The sequence below is a fragment of the Mauremys reevesii genome, linkage group 5, assembly GCF_016161935.1.
Source record: "Mauremys reevesii isolate NIE-2019 linkage group 5, ASM1616193v1, whole genome shotgun sequence".
Taxonomy (NCBI): Eukaryota; Metazoa; Chordata; order Testudines; family Geoemydidae; genus Mauremys; species Mauremys reevesii.
Window position 1 is genome coordinate 105,847,496 of NC_052627.1, and position 25,660 is coordinate 105,873,155.

Genomic DNA, 25,660 nt, shown 5'->3' on the forward strand with positions numbered 1-25,660 from the left:
CCACACACCTGAATGACATAGTTATACTGACCTTAACCCTGGTGTAGACAGCGCTATGTTGATAGGAGGGCTTCTTCAGCTAACAAAGCTATGGCCTCTCACAAAGGTGGATTAACTACTCCCCCTGTCGGCATAATAGTGTCTTCACTGTAGCGTTGCATCGGTGCAGCTTCACCTTTGTAGCATTTTAAGTGTAGACCTGCCCTGAGTGATGCAGCTATACCCACCAAACTGAGGATGTACATTGCGCTATGCTGACAGGAAGGTTTCTCCCATTGACATAGTTACCATCTCTCAGGGAGGTGGAGTACCTATGCCAAAAGGAATAGCGCCTTTGCTAAGCAGTACAAACAGTGGTTTGGCTGCACTGCTGGATGTGTAGACAGGGCTGAGAATGAAAACGAATCTCTGCAATTCCCCCTGAAGGGATAAGTGAGCTGCCCTGAGCAGGTGGAAAGGTTTAATTAATGTTACTTTAGTACCCCAGAGACAGTTCATCTGAATCTTAAGCAGTAAGGAGTTGACAGGTGCAGGGGGAGATGCCAGGACTGAAGCATCTGGGGGGGAAGGAAAGTCTTTGCGTTGGAACACGGGATTACGAGTCTCAACGCTGGGACATCCTCCCTCCCGCCCTTAACTCTGCCCCACACTGCGTGCAGCTGAGCTCGGGCAGGTCCCGCTCCCTCTGCTCTGGGGCAACGGCGGTCCCCCGTAGGGGGCTCTGAGGGGCTTAGCCAGGGCAGGGAGGCAGCATACACCGGGAAGGCGCTGGCACCATGGCCTGAGTGCCTCCCCCCCCGCCACAGACCCGCCGGACCGGCGCCTCCAGCTGCCAGCGATCCCTCAGCTCCGGCCCTGGCCACTGGCTTCCTGCCACCTCCGCGCTCCCCCGAGCCGCGGCTCTCAGCGCAGGGAGCGCTCGCGGCTCCCAACCAGCAAATGCGCCTGCGCAGCAGCTGCCAGGCGCCTGCGCGTTGGCCGCGAGCGAGGAACAGCGCCGCTGGAGCGTTGGGCTGCCGCGGCGTCGGCTGAGGGCGGCGCTGTAACTCCCGCTCTGGCCCTGGAGCTGCCCGAAGCCCGCTCCGCGCCCCGCAAAGCGAGGGGGGAAGCGGCGGCGGCTTCAGCCCGCCGCCTTCCAGCACCACATGGCGGCGCCATTAGCAACACAAACGCCGCCGCCGGCCCCGCCCCCGGGGCGCTCACGGCAGCTCTAGGCGGCGGGGAACAGCGACTCCCGGCCCGGAGACTCCTCCTCCTCCTCCTCCCGCGGCGCCTCCGGAGTCCCCGAACGGGCGCTGCGCTCCCCGCCATGCCGCGCCCGGGCCGCTGCCCCTCGTCCCGGCTGCTGCCCGCGCTGCTCTTCCTCGCCTTGCTCGGCGGCGGCGGCGCCTCGCTGCCGCCGGGATGCAAACAAGACGGCCGCCCCAGGAGCCCCGGCAGGTCCCCGGCCGAGGGGAAGGTGGTTTGCAGCAGCCTGGAGCTCGCCCGAGTCCTGCCGCCCGACGCGCTGCCCAACAGGACGGTCACCCTGTAAGTACCGGGGAGGGGACGGGGTTCCTCCAGGTAGGCGCACCCCGCTCCAGGCAGCTCCTGCCTGTGGGACTTGGGCCCGCCCCTGTCTGCGGGGCTGCCCTGCCAAGTACCGCGTTAAGCGCCTGCCATCGGCCTTAGTGCAACGTGTGCGGGGAGAAGTGGCCAAAGGGAGGCGAGTCTGCTCCTGCCCAGCCATTGCCCCCCAGCCCCACCGAGCATGTAGCGGACGGTGACTGGGGCCAGGAAAACACGCCCACTTGGGAGGTGGTGCAGAGGGGCACCCTTTGTTTTGGGATCAGTCCAGGCTTTGTCGCCTATTTTATTTCTAATATTTATGCCCTTGTTTACTTTCCTGGCGCTGGTGGTTGTTTTTAAGGAAAAGAAACCTAGAGATAATGTAGGTTGTGGAGTTTACAAGAGTAGAGCATCTCTCCTGGGATGTATCATCATCTCAGGAATAAATCAAAAGGAAAACAGAGGCTAATGTTACTCACCAGCTAGGAGGGCGTGTGGAGACAGTCTAGACTAGAGCAACTGAATGTGAACTAGCACTTAGGGGTTGGGCTGCAGTTGGGTGTCCTGCCCTCACAAATTTAAAGGGCCAGCTACTAACTAGACAAATATGCTGGGAAGGCTTCCTGAAAGAGGGTGAACCCACACTTGAGTGCTTATTAATCCCTTCCCTATTCCGGTAGTTCTAGTTGAGAACTTGTTCCTGTGGTGGAAGATGTGCAGAAGACTCCCTGATGTTTTCAGTGCTAGAGTTTAATACTGGCAACAAAATTCCATTGTTTTGTCTTTTTTTGCTAGAACAAGAATTTGATATTTGCTTTGGGTGTTAGTTTAAAGATTATTGCTAGTACCTTGTATTAAGTCATTTAACATTTCTTTTTTTAGTTGTAGTGTGCATGCTAAATAAAACATGTTTAATACTATTAGTGTGTTTTCTTTTCATACTTGGCTTGATTTTTTTAAATGTAACCGAGATTTACAACCAAAGAAAAAGCATAGCCTAAAAAATGTCAGTTATTGTATTTGAGATGGTTGGAGGAAAAATCTCGGTGTGCTAAGTATTTTATTCAACTTTGAATAAAAAAACCAAAACTTGAAGGCACACAACTTCAGATTTATCCTAAATATAAACAAGTCTGCTAGAAGTTTCACAAGTAGATGGCACTACATGCTTACATTTTTTTAACAGTAGAATTTAAAATGAAAATGAATGGCCTAATATTAAGCCAGTTTAAAAAAACAACCCACAATTTTTATCATTCTGGTTTCCTTGAGGTCTTAGTTTGATATTGTATAAAATCCATCTACTCCAGGATACTGTTGCCTGGAAGCACTGAATCTGCAGCTGTTGTAGCTTGGATAGGATAACATGGTTTTGGAATTATTAGAATGTAAGGCCCCTCATACACTTTCATGTGCTCTGTGCATGTGAAGTAGTCCCGCTGATGTCAGGTGGACAACTCACATTTGTAAGGGTCCGTAGCATTAGAGCGTAGATTGTTCTTGTGTTTGAAGCATAGCCCTTGGAGAATAGGGGAAATGGTCTCATTCCAAGGCAAGTTGGATTTACTGTAGCAAAAGGATGCGTGTCTCTGCAAGCCTAATGTGAGTTAAAAATGGATGTAATATCAAGAAGTCCATGAAAATACAGTTGGAAATTAATATACCGGTAGTTACATCTTTTGCTAGAACTTTGAAAAATACACTCTCCAATGGCAAGTGGAAATCTTTCCTAGAAAACATGGAGTCCTAAGCCATCAGATTCTGCAGAATTAAACTTTTAATTTAAAAAAAAATTAATGTAATATATTTTCCTCTAGTGCGGATAGACCACTTCAGTAGGAACACTCATAGCTTTGCCCAGTAGTAGCAGCATGAAACTAACAGGAATCTGGTCAGTTTCACCTCTGTTATTCAGAACAGGGTGGACAGCAGTGACATTTTTAAGTATGCCGTCCATGTCACACTGTTACTGCTTCTGGAAAGCTATCAGCAGCAGAGGCATGAACTACAACTATGGGAAAAGGGAGAAGGTAGGATGGAAACAAAACAAAAAAAGAGGACGGGGAGGTGAAAAGTATTGGAAACCGCCAGGAAGCTCTGGAGTGGAAGGGAGAGAAGAAACAAAACATTTCCATCAGCTAGAGGCTACTGGAGCTACACGTTCATCCAGCGCCTACTAACCAGAGACAGATGTGAAAAATAATTCCCAAGCAGGATGCAGGTACAGTCCACCATGGCAGAGATCCTCAGATCCATCTGCTCACGTTGAGAAGGGGTTGGGCTTCTCGCCAAGTTACTACTCCAGGACTTGAGGGTGGTGGACATCTTTCTTTCTTTCTTTCTGTCATATCTACCTCTGGCAAATAGATGTCAGGTAAATTTTCAAGTACTGTTTACTACTATCACAGTTTTAGGACTTTAAGTAGCTCAGAAGAGAGAGAGAAAGGAGCATGAAAACATCATCGTTGAACACACACTCACACTCACACTCAGAAGAATTACTTGATTCATTTTGTGGTGCAGAATTTTTTCATTAGTCAATAGAAATAGTAAATAGAAAACTTTGTAAATTGCTTTTGTTTTTAACTGGATTGAGGTTTATAATTCCTGATGAAAGTTGCTTTTCCTCTCATCGTATTTTCCCTCTTTCATGTATACTCTAGTCTTTGTACATTGCATTTTTATCACATATGATCTTTAAATACAGTGTAAAGAAAAAAATGGTTTTCCATAACTTGTCTGTTTCTAAAATGAGGATAATATCTACTACACAAATATGTTGTGAGGACTAATGTATAATAGTGCTCTGAAGCTGGAAAAGCTAAATATTTAAAAATCTTTGCCTTGTTTTTAAATTCAACACATTTTCTATAAGACAGTTGCCACCATATTCTGTTATGGAATATACTTCTTGAAATATATAGAACATTGTGTTTGTAATTTATGACCCACCATATCTTTTGAGAGGTCTGTTCCTTTATTGAGTTTACCAATGGTGAACATGAAGAATGTTTTAGATAATAAAGGTACTGAAGGCTTCTGAAGTACATCGTTAAGCACCATGGATGCTGGGAATTGTGCCATAGAACCCTCACCTACAACATTATCAGGTTGGATTAGTAATTGTTTAGGATTTGAACATATTTTGCTGGCAAGTAGCATATTTTAAAGCTAACATACCACTTAATAGTTTATAGTCTGGGTGGGTAGGGGAAAACTTAATGGAAGGTTCCTTCTTGTGATTTGGGACTAAACTGTTCATTGATTCTCTTACTGAAAAAATCCCACAGGAATCTAGATGCAAGAGAAACTTTGTTGTATTATTCTGTAAACTTTAATTCTACTGAAAAGTGACTTGCAAAAAGGGGGTAGGAAGATTTGTGTCCTTTCACTTCTTTATTATGTATAGGCTTGGCAGAAATCAGTTTTTATATTTTTATGATTTTGATGGATAATATCAATGTTCATTTTAAATTGATACAAATAAAAGTTTAAAATATTCACAGTTGCAGGAAATTATGGGATTGTCAGACTAATTATTCGATAATGACCACATCTAATAAGTTCTCAAGGAACTTTTTTTTTTTTTTTTTTTTACTTTGCCTAGCTGTAAATTTTTATTATTGCTGGAAATATTTTTTCATCAGATTGAGTGCATATGATGAAACTGGTGTTTACCAACATTTAATGATAAAATCTAACACTTCCAAGCCTAATCATGTTTAATATAAGGCCTGAAAAGGGCTTTACATTTTTTAAATTAGAAATTCAAGTCTAGTCTGTCAAGTCTTCCAGGAAAAGGAGAATTATGACAGGGAACCTGGTAGGATTATGACATCAGATGCACCAAGCCAGTGAGGGAGGAAGCAATATTTTAGGAACATAGGATTTGCCAGACTGGATTAGAGCAGTGGTCCATCTAATTCAGTATTCTGTTTTAGCCACTACCAGATACTGTCAGAGAAAAGTACACAAGTAGAGAGTTATGGAGTAACCTACCCACAAAGAAAGTTTCTTCCCAACCCCACTAGTTAGGAGCTGGTTTATGTCTTGAAGCATGTGGATTTATCTCTTCCAGACTCTTGATTTATTAATTTTGCTTCTTTTTTTAATCTCTGCTATTCTATCTCTGTTCTTATCTGTATAGCCAATCCTTCTTTGAATCATGCTAAGCTCTTTGCCTCCGTGATATATGGCATTCCACAGGCTAACCATGTGCTGTATAGAAAAAGTATTTCCTTTCTATGTGTGTTAAACTTGCTGCTTTTCAGTTTCATTGAATTTCTCCTTACTCCTATTATGGGAAAGATCAAATATTTATAGTAATTCTACCTTCTCTATACTATTCATTATTTATTATATACCACATCCTTAAAATTCTTCAAGTTCTCCAGCAAAACCAGAAAATATAACCTGACATTCCTGTTATCTTCAAAATAAAATACAGCAGAAAAAGAATCTTTCTTTGTAGAAACAGGAAGGCCAAAAATAAGAGAAAAGGTGGGGTGCACACCATAGCTTTTTCTTTGTTATGGTTGGGTAAGAACTGTAAGCTCAGCTGTTGTACCCTGATGATTATAGTGTCTGAGAATCAGTATACAATTAAAAAAGTAATCTGGAAACAGGCACTGTTTTGTTATACATAGCCCTTGTTTTATTTGTTTCCCACTCTCTTACATATGTTCAGAATTTACTGGGTTTATAATTCTTATCTTCGGTTATCAAGCAACAGGGCTAAGGCATCACATCCAAATGGGCTTAGAATAAGGAGGGTGTCAAGTCAGCAGAACCTGTGTAAGTGTGTTTGCATGTGTTATATAATTTAACTTTTTGTCATAAAAAGCAATGGTAAATTACAGAAAATAACCTCTTACTTGCTGTTTTCAAGATTAACTTCGAGGGAAAAATAGTACATTTTAAAATAATAGTTCCCTTTGAAACTTTATACTTGTGAAGAAAAGTAAGATCACTAACAGATTAGAGAAAAAAGAACAGGAGAGAAGTTTTTTTTGTTCTTTTCAGTTTCTGTGCTTTGTGCATTTGAGAACTGTTTTTGTCTTGTTAGTAGTTTCACTGTTTCTCTGTATAATCAGTTGCTTTTTCTTCCTGTTTGTGTGGGTCTTTCACATAGCAAGAGAGGATGAAGGATTTTTTAAAAAAAGTTAAGTGTTTTTAAAACCACAAAAACTGGCCTGGGGGTCTAAGGGCAGATGTAGGGCCCCCTGGGGACCCGCGAGCAGGTTTCAGGGGGTCCACCAAAATAAACCAGAGAGCAGGGGCGGCTTGCTGCAGCCCAGGGAAGATAGCTGAAGCCTGACCCCTGCCACCCAGGGTTGAAATCAAAGCCTGAGCAATTTAGCTTCGCAGAGCCACCTGTGGTGTCAGGCCTCGAAATTGCCCTGCTTGCTATCCCTTATGCCAGACTTGGCTTTTAATCTACTGAATATGGAGAAAAACAGTTGTGGTACAGGTGGGCCGGGGAATTTTTATAATATGGGGGACTGCGGGGGGCTCAAAAAGAAAAAGGTTGAAAACCCCTGGATTGGAGATTGCCAGAGAGATGAGTGATTGAAAATTGGTCACTGTCATGTAGATGGGCTTCATTTTAACTAGATGAAAAAAGCTGTATAGTAGCTTTTAGCTTAAACTCTTTTTACTGTAATGCTAAGATGCTTGGTTTGTTTTGGTTTGTTTGAGTTTTTTGTTTTTTGTTTTTCTAGGGATATTAAAAGCACTGGGTGAAACCCTGACCTTGTTGAAGTTAATGGCAAAACTTCCATTGACTTCAGTGCAGCCCATAGTGTGTAACTTGTCACAATTCAATTAATAAACTTTTCTCTTGAAACCATTTACTACAGTTGATTTGGGGACAAGACAGGCAAAAAATGGAGGGGAGATTGAAGGAAGGAAAACTCCAAGAACCTTTAGATGAAGTCTATTTGTGGCTATTGATTAGGCTCTTTCATATTTCTTCCTTCTCCTTAGACTGGTAGTAACTGTTGCAGATGTTGGCAGGGTTGGCAAATGCATTCAACTAATCAGTGCACTGGCATCCATTCTTTCTCCTGTGACAATTCCAAAGGGTAGTAAACAATGGTACTGTCTTTCTTAGCTCATAATGTTTTTTTTTCTTTCAGGAATATTGAAGTTTAATTTTTTAGTTGGAGTCTAGAAAGACAACTGCCTAGCTAGATATTTCACACTGATGGCTATAAAACAAATCTGGTTTCTCTTTTTTCAAATTTGCATTTCCCTCTTAAAAAGATAATCCGGAGAACAGAAAAAAGTGCAGGAGAGAAGAAAGGGTATGTCTAAACTAATTTATGGTCTTATCGTAACTTGAGTTGAATGTCTGGATTAGCATTTACAAAGGTGCTGGTTAACTCCAGTTGGTTACCAGTTAACTCAAATTACAGTAAAGCCACAAACTGTAATCTAGATCAGTAGTTTTCAAACTTTTTTTTTTTCCGGGGACCCAGTTGAAGAAAATTGTTGATGCCTGTGACCCAAGGAGCTGGGGATGAGGGTTTTGGGGTGTGGGTGGGGCTCAGGGCTGGGGCAGAGGGTTGGAGTGCAGGGGTGAGGGCAGCGGGGTGGAGCGGGGAATGAGCGGTTCAGGGTGTAGGAGGGGGATCAGGGCTGGGACGGGGTTGGGGTGCGGGAGGGGATCAGGGCTCTGAGCTGGGGGTGCAGGCCCTGGGCTGGGGTTAGGGATAAGGGGTTTGGGGTGCAGGAAAGTACCATGTTGGGGGGGGGACTCAGGGCTGGGGCATGGGGTTGGGGGCAGACTTACCTCCAGTGGCTGCTAGTCAGCGGAGCCCTGTGGCCCGACTGCCTAGAAGCCGGACCTGCTGGTTGGGGTGCAGCACTCTTCCCTCCCATCCCTTATCTTTTTATAATGCCAAATGCTGAAGTCCTGGTTTCAGTCCTTGCCCAGATACGTTGTATTTCCTTCAACAGGAATACTCACATGAACAAGGCAAGTAGGATTTGATCCTCTTTATTATCTCAGCTCACTCTCCTGGGCTAAAGAAAACCTTGGATTTGTCTAAATAGTATTCTTACTTTTCTTTTTTGCTATCCAACATGCTTCTTATTACTTGGCCAAAGTGCTTGGGGGGAGAGTTGGTTCAGATGTATTAAATAGAAATTTATCATGCATATAAAGATGGTGTGTGTTTATTTGGAGGGGGGAAAGAAAGTATTGAAGCCACAGTGATCAAAGTGGAAATGGAAAAGTCATGTGACCAAATCACTCAACCCCACTTCCTGATCCTCCTCCTATCTGCCTCATGAATGCCAAAATCCTGGCTCTGTGTGGACTAGGGCAACTACATTTTAAACCTGAAAATTAATCCAGCTCAAATCAGGATTAGCTGCCACTGAAGCATCAGGACACCAACCAGATGTTGCTACCCAGCTGGCAAAATGCCACCAACATCTTTTTAATTCCTTTTTTTTCATTTAAGCTGGGTTCCTTTTTTGCTTCAATCTAAGGCAATATATCCTGAGGATCCCTTATCCCTGCCCCTGCTGTACCTGGGAAGATAGGGATAAGGGATCCCTGGGAGGCTGCAGGGAAGTTAAGGGGCTGGCTCCCATTCACCACCCTGACAGCTCACACAGCCCGGGCACCCCTGCACAAGCAGCACTGGGGGTGGGGGTGGGGGGGTAGAGCGAGGACCAAGCAGCTGCCCTGCAGGGAGGGGGAGCAGCCAGAATGTTTGGGGTCATCCCTCCCTGGCTATGCTGAGCTGGGAGCTCTGCTGCTCCCCCTCCCTGCAGGGCGGCCACTTGGTCCCTGCTCTGCTCTCTGGCCCTTGCTCCCAGGGGTACCTGGGTTACGTGCATTGTCAGGGCAGCGAGTGGGAGCCAGTGCCAAAAGTTCCCCACAGCGAGGAGGAGCCAGAGCCAATGCCACAGGAGGCTGCGGGGAAGTTTTGGGGCTGGCTCCCACTCACCGTCCTGACAGTCCATTCTGCCTGGGCATCCCTGCACATGTAGCCCCATAATGGCAGAGGGTGCCTGGTAGCAAGGGCCAGAGAGTGGAGCGGGGACCAAGCAGCTGCCCTGCAGGGAGAGGGAGCAGGAGAGCTCTCAGCTGGTGGAGGGATGACCCCCAACATCCTGGCAGCTGCGAGCCGTCTCCCCCTTGGCTCCATGCTCTGGGCAAGCTTCACTCAGCAGTGAGGAGGAGCCATAGCCATGAGAGGAACAGGAATAGGGAGTGCACTCAACCAGGCAGTAATGGCACTTCTGGCCACTGTGCTATCTGCCTGCAGTGCTTGTCGTCTGGGAGCAGGAACTCTGGGATAAATCTGAAGGACTTCTGGGACCTGAGTCAGCCTGGGGCCGCATGCACACAGGAAAGCAATAGGGCTCAGACCCTAGGTCCCAGATTAACATGGGCTCGGACTTTGCAGGGTCCTGGGTTAACCCATTTTCTATGTGAAAGCAAAGGGGGTTTGGCTTGAGCCTGGGCTCAGACTGTGGCTTAAATTGCTGTGTAGGCATACTCTGTGTGTACTACCCACTAGAGAGGGATTTGGCATGCTTTGCCAGTGAGTTTATGGCTGGTCTTACTGACACAGTTGAGGAATGTTGAGACTCAGGAATACTGGGTTCAATTCCAGCTTCTGGAGGGGGTTCAGCTTGAGTGGTTAAACTCTCCTGCTCCTGACCCTCCCTTCTATTCCCACTTCTCTACCAATTCCTGTTCATGTCTGCTCTTCTGCCTCTTATCTCCCTCTTCCTCCATGCTGCCTGGACATTTGGGGAGACAGAAAATGCATCAGGAGCACAGGAGAGGCAGTCTCTGGGCTCTCATTTCTGGTGCCCCATGCCACAGTGGCTGTTGAAAGGAACAGTTACAGGGAAGAAACATGCTTGGTGTAGATGGATTATTTGCACAATGCTTCTAGCCTCTCACAAACCTCTACTGAACATGTGTGACCTCTGAGTTTCAGAGGCTTATAGCTTGGTCCAATCTGGATGATTTTTTAACTGGGATGGTAAAAGGCACATCCTTGAAACTAGGTTAATTCCCACCCCCAACCCCCTGTCAGATATCAAGTCAAGCGCAAGCATGGGGGCCTTACAGCTTCTCAGCGAAATGTTTATAAGACTTTATCAAAGGCAAAAAAATGGGTTTTCCTCAGAATGTTCTCACAAACTGCTGCACAGTTTTACCTTAAACCTTACATTAAAAAAACAGCTCGAGGCATAGAAAACGTCAGTCTGACCAGTTAGTTTGGAAGTTATAAGTAACTAAATATGTGGTCTTATGATGGAAAGTGGTAGTTTTTCCAGTAGTTAAGGGAGTCTGCTCCACCTATAATAAAGAAGTAGTATGTGAGTTTAGGCCCTGATCCTGTAATTGACTTCTTGGACACAAAGCCCCATTGAAGTCCTACGTTATAATCAGAAAAAGGGTTGGGGCTTAGACTGTAAAATATGAGGGGGGGCAGGGACCATTACTTTTATGTTTAAATAGTAGTCAGTACACTGGGTCTCAATAACATATCTGAAGACTGATCCTATGATTGGTTTGGCTTGTATGTTTTAGAGCTCCTTAAATTCAAAACTCAAATGAGCATGCTTAGTTTGTGGGATATTAACGTATATCTGGTTAACAGGGAATTAGTTTCACAGATTAATTAAGATGAGTCTGTGAAACTCCCATGATGGATTGTTTGTCCAGCTGCAGACTAGAGTTCATTGGTTTTACATTAGTAAGTTTACCAGAAAGAGTCTAAACAAAGAGAGGTGAATGTAATTCCTTTTTTAAAAAAGGAACCATATTTTCAAAAAGTTTCTTCACTGGTCTGCTCACAGCTTTGCATATTTAAATACTTGGGTGTGAACTTTTGAGTACTAATATGTGCATGTGCAAATGTTAGAGCTTGAAGCACAGAACTCTTGTTTGAGTTTTCACATAAAGTTACACATGCACAAATGGAGACTTCATTGAATTTAATATCACAACTGTAATTTTGTCTAACTCCTAAATATAATCATGCTCAACTATATCTAATACATTAAACAGCTGACAGGCACCTATCTAATCTATTCACCTGGACATTTGAATAGCCCTCCCATCTCTCTAGTACGAGTTCCTCCTGCTTCCAAAGTAAAAGGTCATTTTTATCATAAGATAAATCATTTATAGGAAAAGGGCTCTTGAGCTTTATAAATAGAGCAAATGGTTATAATTCCTTCTCCCTTTGGGGCATCATCTGATTGCTTGCTAAGCCTGAGTCCTGAAGGAGCTGGGACATGCCACTTGCTGACCTGAAGCTTTGTTCTTGAGCAATATGCTGCCATCTAGTGAAGCTCCACCTACTTTGGTTAGCAAGTAGCATGTCCTCCTCCCTTCAGAACAGTCTGATGGTCACTGGGATTTGTCATTTGAGGTGACCCAAGACTTTTTTCACATACAGCCAGTCAAAACCCATTTCCTTATTCATATTCTATGTACCATGTGGAAGGGGGTAGGGATGTTACATTCTGCAGCATTTTGCTCAAGAACAAACCTTCGGGTAGCAAAGTGGCATGTTCTGTTTCCTTCAGAACAGTTGGATGCTTATGGGGTCATAACTGTTGTGGTGACCCAAGACACATTTTATCACATACAGTCAGTCAAAACCCAGCTCCTTATTCAAACTCTATATACAAATTGTGAGTGGCATATGGCAGCATATTATGTAGGAACAAAGCTTAGAGTCATGAGTGGCATATCCCAGCTCCTTAAAAACAGGCTAACGGTTGTGGGGAAGTGTCACTTTGGGTGACCTGAGAGTTATTTCATCATGTGAAGTCAGCCTACCCCCAGTTCTTTACTTGATTTAAGTAATAAAAAATCTAAATTTCTAATTACTTATCATATACATTTGATGACATTTCTATAAATTTAATCTTGCATTGAAATATTTTAAAATAATGTTGGCCTTTGAGTAAGGAATTGCGAACTACATATCAGGAGTGGGTACTACAATATGGTACACTATTCCGTACTAAAATAAGGAACAGAGAACAAGGAACAAACTTCACCATTGTCAAAAACCATCCCTCTTATCAAGAGGAGGTGCGACAAAGTTCCTCCATTTGCAGCTGTTTATGCATGAATTTTCACCTATAACAATTAACTGCTGAAAGTTACCAGAAATACATTTTTTTCAAACTATGAATTTTGCAATATCTACTCAGGAGATACTCTTTGACATTTTGTGCAGATACACAATTTTGTTGAAGAGATGAATATCAACAATGGATGGTTGGACTACCAAGGAAAAAATTAAATTTCAGAACTTTCCTGTGGAAAATGTATTGGAAAAAAATACCAAAATTTCATAAAAATTCAAAGGGCCTACAAACTATTCACCACTATTGCTTTCTAAAGTGAAGTTTTGGCATTTTGATTAGATGGGCTAACCTATGTGACTACCCATAGTTCTTCTTCGAGTGATTGCTCCTATGCATTCCAGTTAGGTGTGCGCGCCGCGCATGCACGGCTCTTCGGAAGATTTTTACCCTAGCAACTCCGGCGGGCGCGCCTGGAGTGGCGCCGCTATAGCGCAGAATATATACCCCAGCCGGCCCGTCCGCTCCTCAGTTCCTTCTTTCCGCCCGTGACGGCCGTTGGAACAGTGGAGCACAGCTTAGCTGACCTCCACTTCCCTAGCTACTCGTAGTTTTCTCTCGTTCTGTTTATAGTTGTAGTTAACTCTGTTTGTTTGTAGAATAGTATAGTGTATTTATTTTGCAGGGGTCGGGGTTTATCCCCTTCCCCTCACCCGGTGCCGGGTCCGATGCCCGGTCCACAGCGTTTTCTAATGCTCGGCCGGCCACAAGACGCTGCCGACAAGGGATCTTCTCCTAAGTGCCTCGAGGGATCTTACCTCACAGATAAGTTCCGCATTTGTGAGGCCCTTAATCAGTGAACAAAGGGGAGCGGGGCTTTCGTTTTAAACAGCTCCTGAGGGAGGCAGCTCTTGCTCCTCCGCTCTCGGCGCCGAGCGCTAGTTAGTTTTCATGGCGCGCTCCCTCGGCACCGGATCGCCGGTACCGCCAAGGCCTCCTGGCACTACCGTCGCTACCGACGTACCCTCAAATGGACCCCTCTCCTGGAGGATGAAGAGTTACTCCGGCCAGGCAAGAGCCGTCGAGTCCGGTGCTGGAAAGCTCCCCGGTTCGCACCGTGGTTGAGCTCGCCCGGAAGCTGCGTCCGAGCCGCCTGCTCCGCAGCTGAGCGCTATGCTCAGTCGGATCGCCCGGCACCGATGTCTGCCGCGGCACCGACAATATCCGCACCTTTCACTCCGGCCAGGCAAGAGCCGTCGAGTCCGGTGCTGGAAAGCTCCCCGGTATGGACCGTGGTCGAGCTCGCTCTGAAGGTGCGTCCGAGCCGCCTGCTCCGCAGCCGAGCGCTATGCTCCGTCGGATCGCCCGGCACCGATGTCTGCCGCGGCACCGACAGTATCCACACCGTTAGCTCCGGCCAGGCAAGAGCCGTCGAGTCCGGTGCTGGTAAGCTCCCCGGTACGGACCGTGGTCGAGCTCGCTAGCATGCTGCGTCCGGGCCGCCTGCTCCGCAGCCGAGCGCTATGCTCCGTCGGATCGCCCGGCACCGATGTCTGCCGCGGCACCGTCAATGTCCGCACCGTTAACTCCGGCCAGGCAAGAGCCGCCGAGTCCGGTGCCGGAAAGCTCCCCGGTACGGACCGTGGTCGAGCTCGCCCTAAAGCTGCGTCCGAACCGCCTGCTCCGCAGCCGAGCGCTCTGCTCCGTCGGATCGCCCAGGACCGATGTCTACCGCGGCACCGACAATGCCCGCACCATTAACTCTGGCCAGGCAAAAGCCGTCGAGTCCGGTGCTGGAACGCTCCCCGGTACAGGCCGTGGTCGAGCTCGCTATGAAGCTGCATCCGTGGTGCCAGTTAGGGTCGAGCTCACTATTCCCTCCACGCCGGAGACAGTGTCCACGGCGAGGGGGCTGATTGCAATGACAGCATCTATGCTGCCTCAACCCCCGGCACCGCCGGTGGGGCTTACATAGTCGATGGGCAAGCCTGCCTTGATCAAACCACCCTACCTCGGCACCGCAGAGCGGCACCGTTCAGGGTCGCGGTCCCGCAGATGTTCTCGGTCCCGTCACCGATCTAGGTCTCGGCACCGTTCTCCATGTTGATACCAGTAGTGCTCGCGGCACCGGTCAGCATTCTGATCCCCGGTCCGGGACACTCAGTACCGATCAAGCCCCAGGCACCGGGACGCTCGTAGCCACTCCTGATCATCGAGCCTCGCACCCTCGGTCGACTGCCCGGCACAGCTTCGGTGGCAGGTCCCGTTCTCGGTACCGGTCTGTCTACCGGTACCAATCCCCGGTGCCGCATCGAGCGACGTCAGTTACAGACGGAGACTCTACCAAGAGCTTTTCAGCTCCCCCAGGGCCATCCAGCCACGCATCAGTGTCGTCCCGTGCGGACACTTCATATGCGTAGCACTCTGTTTTCCGATGTGCCCTCCAGAGTCTTCCAGGAGACCTATCAGTGGTCATTCTGGATGCCTTGAGTGTACTCCCACGCCAGAGGCGTACCGGGGACCCCATCTCGCTCCATTCCCTCGGAGCTCCGGGTGCCAGAGGTGACAATTAGTCGTCCCCGTCCGACCGGTACAGAGCAACCCCCGGTTCGGCACCGGGCTCCCAGATCCCACCGGATCAGCGTTCGTCCAGGAGCTCGAGCCCACACAGGACCCGCTTGTCCCTGGCCTTTCTTCTTCCTCCTCCCCAGATGAGGCGGGGGCAGGAACATACCCCTCCGGCCCTCCTCTAATCGAAATGCGACCAGCCCCTAAATCCAAAGAGGCTGGGCGTGTGGTCTTACTGGGCCGTAAGATGTACCCGGAGGGGGCCCTGCAATTTCGTGTAGCGAACCAGCAAGCCCTGCTTATCCGCTACTGTGGGTGGCAGTGGGCAAATTTACAGAGTCGGTTCTTCGGAACTCCCGTCAAGAGTTCGATGCCCTCTTGCAGCAAAGGACGGAGCTGGAAAGAGCTTCCCTCCAGGCCTCGTTGGACGCAGCTGACTCCACTGCCATGACTCTGGCCTCGGGTGTTGCCACGCGGCGCGTTTCATGGCTCCAGTTGTCGAGCCTTCCCTCGCAGCTGCGGCACGCTATACAGGTCTTGCCCTTCAATGGCACAGGCCTGTTCTCTGAAAACACTGGCCCTAGGCTGCAGAACCTAAAGGGCAGCAGGGTCACTTTGCTCTCTCTCTCTCGGCATGCACACGCCGGTGATTCAGCGCCGATGTTTCCGTCCCCAACCTCCGCTCTTTCCCTGCGCCTTGACAAAGTCAGGACTTGGCCAGCGGGCGTGGCTTACACGGTCGTGGCCATCAATCCGCACCCCAAAGGAGCCGGAATTAGGGTCCTTCTAACCACCAATGGGGCAAAAGCCTACCCATCCTCGCCCCTCTTGGGGACTCCTCTCACGAGCGATTCCTCTGGCAAGAGGTGCGGACGCTCCTCTTCATCGGAGCTATACAGGAGGTACCTAAGGGCGAAACCTAATCCCCTAGGCGAAGGGAGGTCTCAGACCTACCCTAGACCTGCGGGAACTCAACAAGTCACGATGCAGAGTTCCGCATGGTACCCAGGGCGACCGTCATCCCATCCTGGGATACCGGAGACTGGTCCGCCGCCCTCGATATGAAGGGCGCGTGTTTTCACGTCGCCATTTCTCTTCCACACAGAAGGTACCCTCGGTTTGGGGCCTACCATCGTTATTCCCAGTATACGGCCCTCCCGGTTGGCCTCTATACAGCCCAGGGGTGTTCAAAGTGCATGGCTGTAGTCGCTGCCTTTCTTCGCCACCGTCGCATACACGTTCTCTGTATCTAGACGAGTGGCTCATTCGAAGAACCACCGGGCCCAAAGTACCAGTCATGTGGGCATCGACACGAACCTATTCCTGTGTCTAGGCCTGATGATCAATAGTAAAATCCACTCTGATTCCCATTCAGGGAAGGGAATTCATTGGGGCCGTCCTGGACTCCAGACTCGCCAGAGCCTGCTTACCTCAGCCTTGGTTTCAGGCGAGGGTAACAGTTGTATAAGGTCTATGGACCTTCCCGCCAACTTGGACTCACACTTGCCTACGTTTCCTGAGTCACGTGGCTGTCTACACGTTTGCAACCAAACATGCCAGGCTTCGCCTCTGTTCACTTCAATCGTGGCTCACCTGGGTGTGCCACCCGGGCAGAGATGCCATACTCGTTGTCGGCTCGTTCCCCCCGAGCAGCCTAGGCTTCCTCCACCGGGAGTCGGCGTCCTCCCCGGTGTATCCGGGGATGCTGTTTCATTCACCCCTCGGGGTCCCTCATGACAGACAGCCCATCTCTCGGCTGGGTGCGCACCTGGCGTAGTTTCGCACTCACGGCCTTCGGTCAGCGCAAGAGCTGGCCTTACACATTAATGTCCGAGAGCTGAGAGCAGTCTGCCTTGTGTACCAGGCGATTCAGCGGGCAGATCGCTTCAGCAGATCCTTCCTGTCTCACAAGTTGTGGTTTCTTCCCGTCTTTATCTATTCCGTTTTCCAGAAGTGGGTCTTTCCCCGCATAGCCCTCCTCGCTCTCGCGAGAACGGAAAGAGAGAGAGAGAAATTCTCCTCGTTCCAAGGCCTCTCCCCAGGCTCGGTCTTGGAGGATTTTCCTGAGGCCGTGGATCAGCCATCTACCGTACGCTTTCCACTGTCCCCACTGGTTCACAAGGTCCTGCTCAAACTCCGCAGGGACAGAGCGCCCCTGATCGGGATCGCTCCAGTGTAACCTGGGCAGCACTGGCACACCATGTTGCTACACCTGTCGGTAGCAACCCTCTTGGCACAGACCCCATGACATGGAATCACGGCAACCTTCACCACCCGCTCTTGTAATCCCTGCACCTCACAGCAGGACTCCTGCGTGGCTAAACCGATCCGAGCTACGTTGTTCGACCTCGGTTCTACGGGATTCTCCGGGGTGGTATAAAATCATCCATTCGGTTGAAGTATCTGGCCGAGTGGAAGCGTTTCTCATGCTGCTCCGAAACGCGCAAGGTTTCTCCCGCCGAGATCCCGCTCCATTCCATCTGGTTCCTCAGGGCTTGGAGCGTTTATGCACCCCCCCCCCCAGTGGGGCCCCGCCATAAACCTGGCTCTTCAATCTGGTTCTAACCAGTTTTATGACTGCCCTATTCGAGCCAATGTCTACATGCTCGTTGACGTAACTGTCCTGCAAGACAGTTTCCTGTAGCCTTTCCTGCGGCCACACGAGTCTCCGAGCTTCAGACTCTCACAATAGGCCCAAGGTATACTGTGTTCCTCAAGGACAAGGGCAGTTATTACCACGTCCGACCTGCCTCCCTAAGGAGGTGTCGGCCTTTTATATCTACCAGGATATCTTCCTTCCGATCTTCTTTCCGAAGCCACTCTTTTTGCAAGGAGAGCAACGGTTGCCCTCCTTCGACATCTGTAGGGCGTCCGCAATCTATATCTAGCGGACAGAGCCCTCTCGTAACGCCCCCAAAACCTTCATCATACCGGCATACCGGACGAAGGGCATACCTGTCTCCTCCTAGAGGTTTTCATCTTCAATGACGTTGTGCATCTGCACCTCTTCTGTTTTGGCCCATGTTCCATAGAGCCACATTGCTGCACATTCCGCCAGGGCTCACGCTTCTCAGCTGCCTTCCTGGCTCGCATTCCCTTTTGGGGGATGTGTTGTACACCTATCTGGTCCTCGGTCCACACCTTTGCCTCATTGGTCCCGGAGTCCAGAGCTGTTGCAGCCTCTGGCTTAGCGGTTGCGTTCTGCAACATCTAACTCCGACCCCACCGCCTATGTAAGGCTTGGGAATCACCTAAGTGGAATGCATAGGAGCAATCACTCGAAGAAGAAAAGACGGTTACTCACCGTAGTAACTGTTGTTCTTCGAGATGTGTTGCTCCTATCCATTCCAGACCCGCCCTCCTTCCCCACTGTCGGAGTAGCCGGCAAGAAGGAACTGAGGAGCGGAAGGGGCCGGCTGGGGTATATATCCTGCGCTATAGCGGCACCACTCCAGGGGGTGCCCAGCCGGCCCGCCGGAGTTGCTAGGGTAAAAATCTTCCGAAGAGCCGTGCACGCGCGGCGCGCACACCTAACTGGAATGGATAGGAGCAACACATCTCGAAGAACAACAGTTACTACGGTGAGTAACCGTCTTTTCTGAAGACACTGTATCATATTGCATCTACACAAGGGACCAAAATTAAGTTTGCACAGGCAGTCTTAATTCTGGCATTTCTTAACCTTTGAGTGCTTGACTTTGCAAACTTAGTATTCTTTTAACATAGTTTTTGTGTGTGTTTGCTCTCTTTCTCTCTGTCTCTCAAAAAAAAATTGCAGTTAAATCAGTATATACAGGTATTGGCTTCCTTCAACTTCTTAGCTATCTATGTAAGTGATGGCTGAATTCTTGTGGCTATTACAACTTTTTAAAAAATTATTTTCATTAAAACTTTAGTTTTCTTTGTAATAAATAGTGAAATTACTTGAACACATGCTTTGTACTTCATAGACACACCTACATATTCTATTATATATAGGACAAGGATTTTAAACAAACCAGCCATGTTGATTTCATCTTAATTAAAAATTGAGGAGGAGAATCAATGCTGAATTATTTTTTTCCCCTTACAACAAAAATGTCAAACTTTTATACTTGAAGAGGGTCATATTCAATTATTAATTTTTGTCTGAAGCCGAGTGTAATACTTAGGTGTACATACTGTCTTTGTTCCACTAAGGAACCTGTGTCCAAGGGGCCCTTGGTGCCAACTAGCAGAGGGCATAGGGAGTGCATAGGGTTTTCACAGAGATCCCCTGGGTTAGATATATGCCTAATCGTTCACTGAAGGATGTCATGTGAAGTCTTTACCAAGAACCAGTAGCCCATTGGATGTTATAAGTATTGCAAAATGTGTGTATGGATGATATTTAAGGAGTTAAGTATATATACTGAAAATTAGGTTCTTAAGGTCTTGGAGTTAAGACAGGTAACCAGGAGATGACATACCTCGGAAATATTTCAGTCAGGATGTAACAGATGCTTATCTCCCTGTGTGGTAATTTGTGTGTTGTATATCCTATGCCCTGTAATGTCATAGGGAGCTAGGAGCAGAATGAAAGATTGTGAAATCTGCACAAGAGGAAACTTACAGGGTGAAACAAATAAGCCACGTGTGTGTCCTCCTTCTATGAATAGAGACAAAGGATTGTTATGGTGTATCTTGGGGTGCAAAGAAACACATGGGATCCTTCACCAAGGAGGCAAACTGATAGTGTGCTTGTCTCATGGAATGACGGTTACAGGCAACCTGGCTGTAAAATGCTGCAAGGATTTTGGGTGAGCGATACTCTAGAAGACATGAGAGTATTTTGGTAATTAAGTCTAAGGTCTAGAATGCGTGTTATGATTTTATTTTCTATGTAATTGTTTTGAATACTTGTACTTGTTACTACTTGAATTTCAGTGCTTTGTTAAATAACAAAGCTTTGCTTCTCTTTCATTGTCCCGTCTGTTCTCCCCTGTGCAATTGCTTCCCTATAGTAATTCCCAAGTTATACTACGCCTCCATTCCATCCACTAAAATAAGCAATTAAATAGTTAAAGCCAACATTGTAAAAAGTGTAACTAGATTTCATGCCCCATTAATAAAGGACAGAGAAGTTCATACCTCTCTTTTCAGGCTGTCTGCCCTTTGTTCATATTTGAAAGGTTATCTTTGCAATCATGAGGGCTAGACTCTTTTAATATAATGGAAGCTTAGATTTTGTAAGATCTAAATTTGTCAGATGGGCCACTCAAATGCATGAAATGGGCCAGATCAAATCTGCTGCTTTGTTTTCGCTGTACCAAAAAAGGTGTGCATATACGAGTGCTATTTTTACCACAGGATAACTGAAGTATTAGGATTTTACAATGGGATAGCTAATATGATATCAAACCCCCTGTAGCTTTTACTGTGAGCTAGTTAGGCAAGGTCAATGCTATATTCCCCCCGTGGTTGACCTCACCTAGCTAATTTCCATAAAAACTATAGTGCTTGTCTCTGATAGTACTTTACAGTGGGATAGCTAATGCACATTAGTTATCTAGTGCTAAAAAAACAAACTTTTTTTTTCACTGAAGACATGACCTGAGTTAATCTTTTTCCAGTAGTTTAACATTTAAAGAGTATTGCAAACAATGAAAAGAAGAACTTGATTGTTGTTTTTTAATTACTTGCATAAAGAAAGCAGTGAAACTAGGTGTGGCTTAAAAAGTTACAGTGCATATCAATAACTACTACTTCAAGGCATAAGTAGGATCCTAGGCAACTGAGATCAGAGAGAAGCATTTTCTACCCTACACGTAAAATGATATTTAACTGCAAGCAGGGTGCTTTTTTGCATTTTTCTGAAAAAATGGGGATAGGGTCATTGCCAAAGACAGGATACTGAACTTGGCATAGGAATTTTTTTCCACAAACTACTGAAGAAATAAATATTTCACTTCAAACTTAAAATCAGCATAACTGTTTTGCTGATTAAGGTATGCAAACATTAAGATCCTGCAAACCTTTAATAGTCCTTAATCAGGATTAATTTAGTTTCACTGAAGTCAAGGGTTCTACCTGGATGAGTGAGGATTTGCAGGATCAGACCCTTAGTTTAAGAGGTGATTTAATAATATTAACCACAGGAAAGGCTTTTTCATATTTACTTTGGTCATCTGACTAAATAGTTTGATGTAATAGTCTCCTGAACTCCAAGCTGTAGTTTTAAGGAGTAATAAAAACAAAACAAAAAAATTAGCTTGCTTATCTTCACTGTTCTTACTTCACACATTTGTAGTATGTCTGGAGTCTGTACTTTTCTTGTGGGCTTTTGAGATCATACTGTAAATTAATTAATTCTTCAGAGAATGCTTTGAATAGTGTGCAGTAAATAAGTCATGGGGACACATACTGAACTGCAAGGAGAAAACAAAAATATTGAATAGTTGGTCATTGTGTCAATCCTGAACACTGACTGAATCAGGCGGCCGGTAGAAAAAGGTATGTGATTGTGTAATTAAAGATTATCATCATACATGTGCACAAGGGGACCTAATTAAGGTTGTACAGAAAACCTTGATTCTGGTATTTCGTAACTTCTGAATACTTGACTTTGCAACATTAATAGTGTTCTTTTAAGGTAGTTTTTTGGTATGTATTATTGATTTTGTTTAATTCATGCTAAATCAGTATCACCAAGGTTTTGGGCTGCTTAAATTTGTCTACATGAAGAGTTTGGACTTTTTTTGGCTAGATGGATTTTAAAATCAATTCAGTTTATCTGCTGCAAACTTCCAGTATAGAAAAGGCCAGTGTCTTTATTTTCCCCATTTGTAAAAAAGATAGAACAAAAAAAAATACCGCCTACCCTTGGAGGTTTGTTGCAAAGTTTCAGTAATAACAGCTCTTACGGTGGTTTTCTTCCATATGAAAAAAAGGTCCACAGTTAATCCAGTACTGTAAATGTACTGCACAGTAACTAATTTACTCTTTTTTGCTTTTGACAATAATTCATTACAAGACAAAATGCTAGTAGTCTGAAAATATTGGGTTTATATCCTTGTGTAAATCACAGCTTTTCCAAAATAAGCTTGAGAAAGAGTATTTATCTTTTTGCATGTTTACTGTTTTCAGCAGAAAACATTTTTCTTGGTTGTACAGATGAAATAGTAATTTTACTCTGATTTTTTTTGCTGGTGGCAGACTTCCTAGCCCCCGAGAGCATATCTCCTCATCATGAAATGATCTGATTTAGTCTCCTTTTCCTTTCCAGCTTTCCATCATTTGGATCTCTTGAGTTGTGTTTTAGTGGATCATTCATTACTGAGCCCAAAGTCACATAACCTCAATTATTTGCATGTTTATTAAACGAACATGTTTAGAAACTTTTTGCAGCAGTATTGAGGTGTGTATTTTTATATAGCCCTTTAAGCTACTTGTGTATCTCACTTGTACTATAAGAGTTATAATCGCAGAGTTAAAATTTAATTTTAATATCCTATTTTTGTTACAAGTATGATTAATATAATTAAATTATGAAGTATGGCTAAGATTAGTTGTACAGTATGAATAACATTTTTTTTCTGGTGCCAGACATTTTATTGTCATCTCCTAAAGTGAAAAATAGTTAAATTTCTATTGCTTTGTCATGAAAAAAATGATAGTTGTACCACTTTTTCCTTGCATTGTGGAAACAGCCTGTTCTACTCTTCCCTAGTACTACCAAGTCAGCACAAGTATGAGAGAATGAGCTGGATTCTATTCTTGCTAATTCTGTTGAAAATGTATTGTTAGCCAAGTTATAATTGCAGGCCCAGTGGAGTTACCCAGTTATAAATGTGGGCAGATACTTTATTATTTGTGACAAGTCATATTAAAAGGAAAGAACAAAGCCTGGCTGAGTTTACAAGCCTGGCGCTTACGGTTTTTTGCTTGTTTGTTTGTTTTTTTTCCTATTTGTAAATTGAGTAAATGTGTTATGGAAATCCTTGACATCCACATGCAATACAAAATGTTGATTTTTATGGAGTCACTTTTTAGAATATAACTGTGCTTAAAAGAAGGAAAAATGAGATGTGGTGGGTAAAGAGAGCTGATTATCCGTTTTACCAATATTTCTAAAAACATTTAAATTTTGTATTTGGTGAGTTAGCATATTTTAAACATTTCTTTTCTTCTAAAAGCATTAATATTTTAAGTTAATAATTTAGCAGAATTATTGATCACAAATAGTTGTCCAAGTGATACATTTCATTGTGCATTTATAGTTATGAATTCTAAAAGCAAATATAACTTCCGTTTACTTTGAATTGAAGTCTTTATGGTATTCTGTCATCTTATGCCACATCTGTAAATGCTTCAAATAATGTATGGACTGAATATATTAATACCAAGTTGTAAACTGCTTTTTTTTTTTAAGATTACATTTTAAAGTCTGAAATGCCATCGCTTTCTGATTATACTAAAACCTTTATGGTTGAGCAACTAACAGACCCTGCAGAGAAAATACTAAATTAGATTGATTGTAATTCATTCATCACACTCCAGAGAGACGCTTACCTTGTAACAGGTATTCAGATACTTCTACATTTGAGCTCTTATTTCATAGGTAATGTCAGCAAACAAAAGGATTTGTAATTTTTATTTACTTAAATTCAAACTCTAGAAAGCCGTTTCATGGTGTCTTCTGCTCTATGTTGAGTGGCTCGTTTTTCTGGAAGAGAGACAAATTAATTCACTAAGGTTTAAGAGGATAATCTGAAAGTAACAAGTCACGTACAAATAGTTTTTTCACCTTTGAGATAAATCATATATTTTTCCGATTGTTTACTTTTGATTAAAAACCTGTTTGTTTGGCTTTCTTTTGTTAGTGCTTGTCTGTCTTCCAGCTATGTTAGCTATTAACTCATCTAATTAAAGTTGATGAATTTTCCACCCCCAAACCTTCCATTGTCCTGATTTGTGCACATTCTAGTCAAGACAGAATTAGAGTATCTGAGGGTACTTGCTGTGAATATTTTTGGGTAGGCAAAATGAAACCCTGGGCCACGGCTTTTGACATTTTGATGACCTACTAAATTTAAGGCCCAAATTCAGTAGTTTTCTGAAGTTGTAAGTACTTGTTAGATTAACTGATTTTTTGTAACTTTATTTGTTATAGCAGGGGTGGCAAAACTTTTTGGCCTGAGGGCCACACCTGGGTATGAAAATTGTATGGCAGGCCATGAATGCTCACAAAATTGAGGGTTAGAGTGCGGGCTCCGCTGGGGGTGTGGGCTCTGGGGTGGGACCAGAAATGAGGAGTTCAGGGTGCGGGATGGGGCTCCAGGCTGTACTAGTATTTCCAACTTGCCCAGTCACAGAAGATTTCCCCCCCCCCCCCCCCGTAAAACAAATTCTCTCGTTGTTGTGGTTTTTTTTTTTTTTTTTGCAGTTTAGGTAGGCTTGGCTCTTTCTGTGTAGGGTTAAAATCCCTAAGTGGGCTTTAGCCTTGCTTCTGGCAGCACTAAAATTTAGCGTAATCTCAAAGATCTCGATAAAAAACATGCTCAAGTGGTAGTTTTCTTACCCTTCCATGTTCCTGCAGTCATATACACACTTGCTGTTTGATATGCATAAGCAAAAGCTAATCCCAGGATTGGTGTTTGGTGCATCTCTCTTTGCTTCTCCACCTCAAATCCTCTCTTGCAGCTATTGGACAGATAACATTCCTTCACTCTGCTTCACCTTGCCAAATTACAAGGGATGGGGTTTTCTGTTGTTCTACCTTTCAGTCATCTTGGCTGCTGCGATGTGTTTGGGGGCACTTCAGTTACTCTCTGTTTCAGCTTTCTAGCTGCTGCAGTAGAAGTTTTATGCTACTTTACTCCTCCCTAGCCTGCATTTTTGGATCCTCTTTCCAGTGAATAGGTCCAGATCTTGCCTCCAGTGTCATTCAGATCTGTCCCAACCAGCATCAAAGTGAAACTGATCTGATTTTCTTTTTTTCCAGTTTCGATACACACCCAGTGTTCTAAAGAGCAGCAGTGAAACAAGAAGACTGGTCAGTTTTTGCTGCTTCAGTTGGGATAGTTCTGAGAAGCACTGTTGAAGCTCTGCAGACTTTGGAAGACAGACCTGCATTAGTTTACATTTTGCTCACCTTTTGAAAGTTATCTTTCCAACCAGGGGTGAAAGTGAGCCGGTACGGGCCGGTACTCTGTACCAGTAAGAACCCGCACTGGCCCATACCCAGCCCACATTAAAGTGCTGCTGGGGTCCATACCGGCAGAGCCGCCAACAGGGGAGGCAAAGGGAGCAGGGACATTAAAGCACTGCCACAGCAGCGCTTTAAGGACGGTCCTTTGCTGCGGCAGCGCTTTAATGTTCCTGTGCCCCTCCCCCCTGGTCAGCGAGGGGCGCAGCAACATTAAAGTGCTGCCCCGGCAAAGGGCCCTGCAGCGCTTTAATGTCCCTGCCCCATTGGGCCCCCCTCCCCCGCAGCCTCCAATGGGTG

The 25,660-nt window shown here is 45.5% G+C and overlaps 2 protein-coding genes across 5 annotated transcripts in view; one reads left to right on the plus strand and one right to left on the minus strand.

Annotated features, from left to right (window-relative positions):
- LOC120406368 (cytosolic beta-glucosidase-like) overlaps nt 1–2,057 on the minus strand; it is an 82,053-nt gene extending 79,996 nt beyond the window's left edge. For 2 of the 3 annotated variants that reach the window (XM_039541106.1, XM_039541110.1), the window contains exon 1: nt 2,028–2,055. The gene's annotated coding sequence lies outside the window, so the exon portion shown is untranslated. Of the gene's footprint in view, nt 1–2,027 lie in introns of all 3 variants that reach the window. The other variant, XM_039541107.1, reaches the window with a different exon arrangement.
- Nucleotides 971–25,660, plus strand: part of ADGRA3 (adhesion G protein-coupled receptor A3) — a 114,774-nt gene continuing 90,084 nt past the window's right edge. For both annotated transcript variants that reach the window (XM_039541104.1, XM_039541105.1), the window contains exon 1: nt 971–1,530. In XM_039541104.1, coding sequence (XP_039397038.1) covers nt 1,310–1,530 — 221 coding nt within the window. In that variant the 5' untranslated portion in view covers nt 971–1,309. The remainder of the gene's footprint in view (nt 1,531–25,660) is intronic.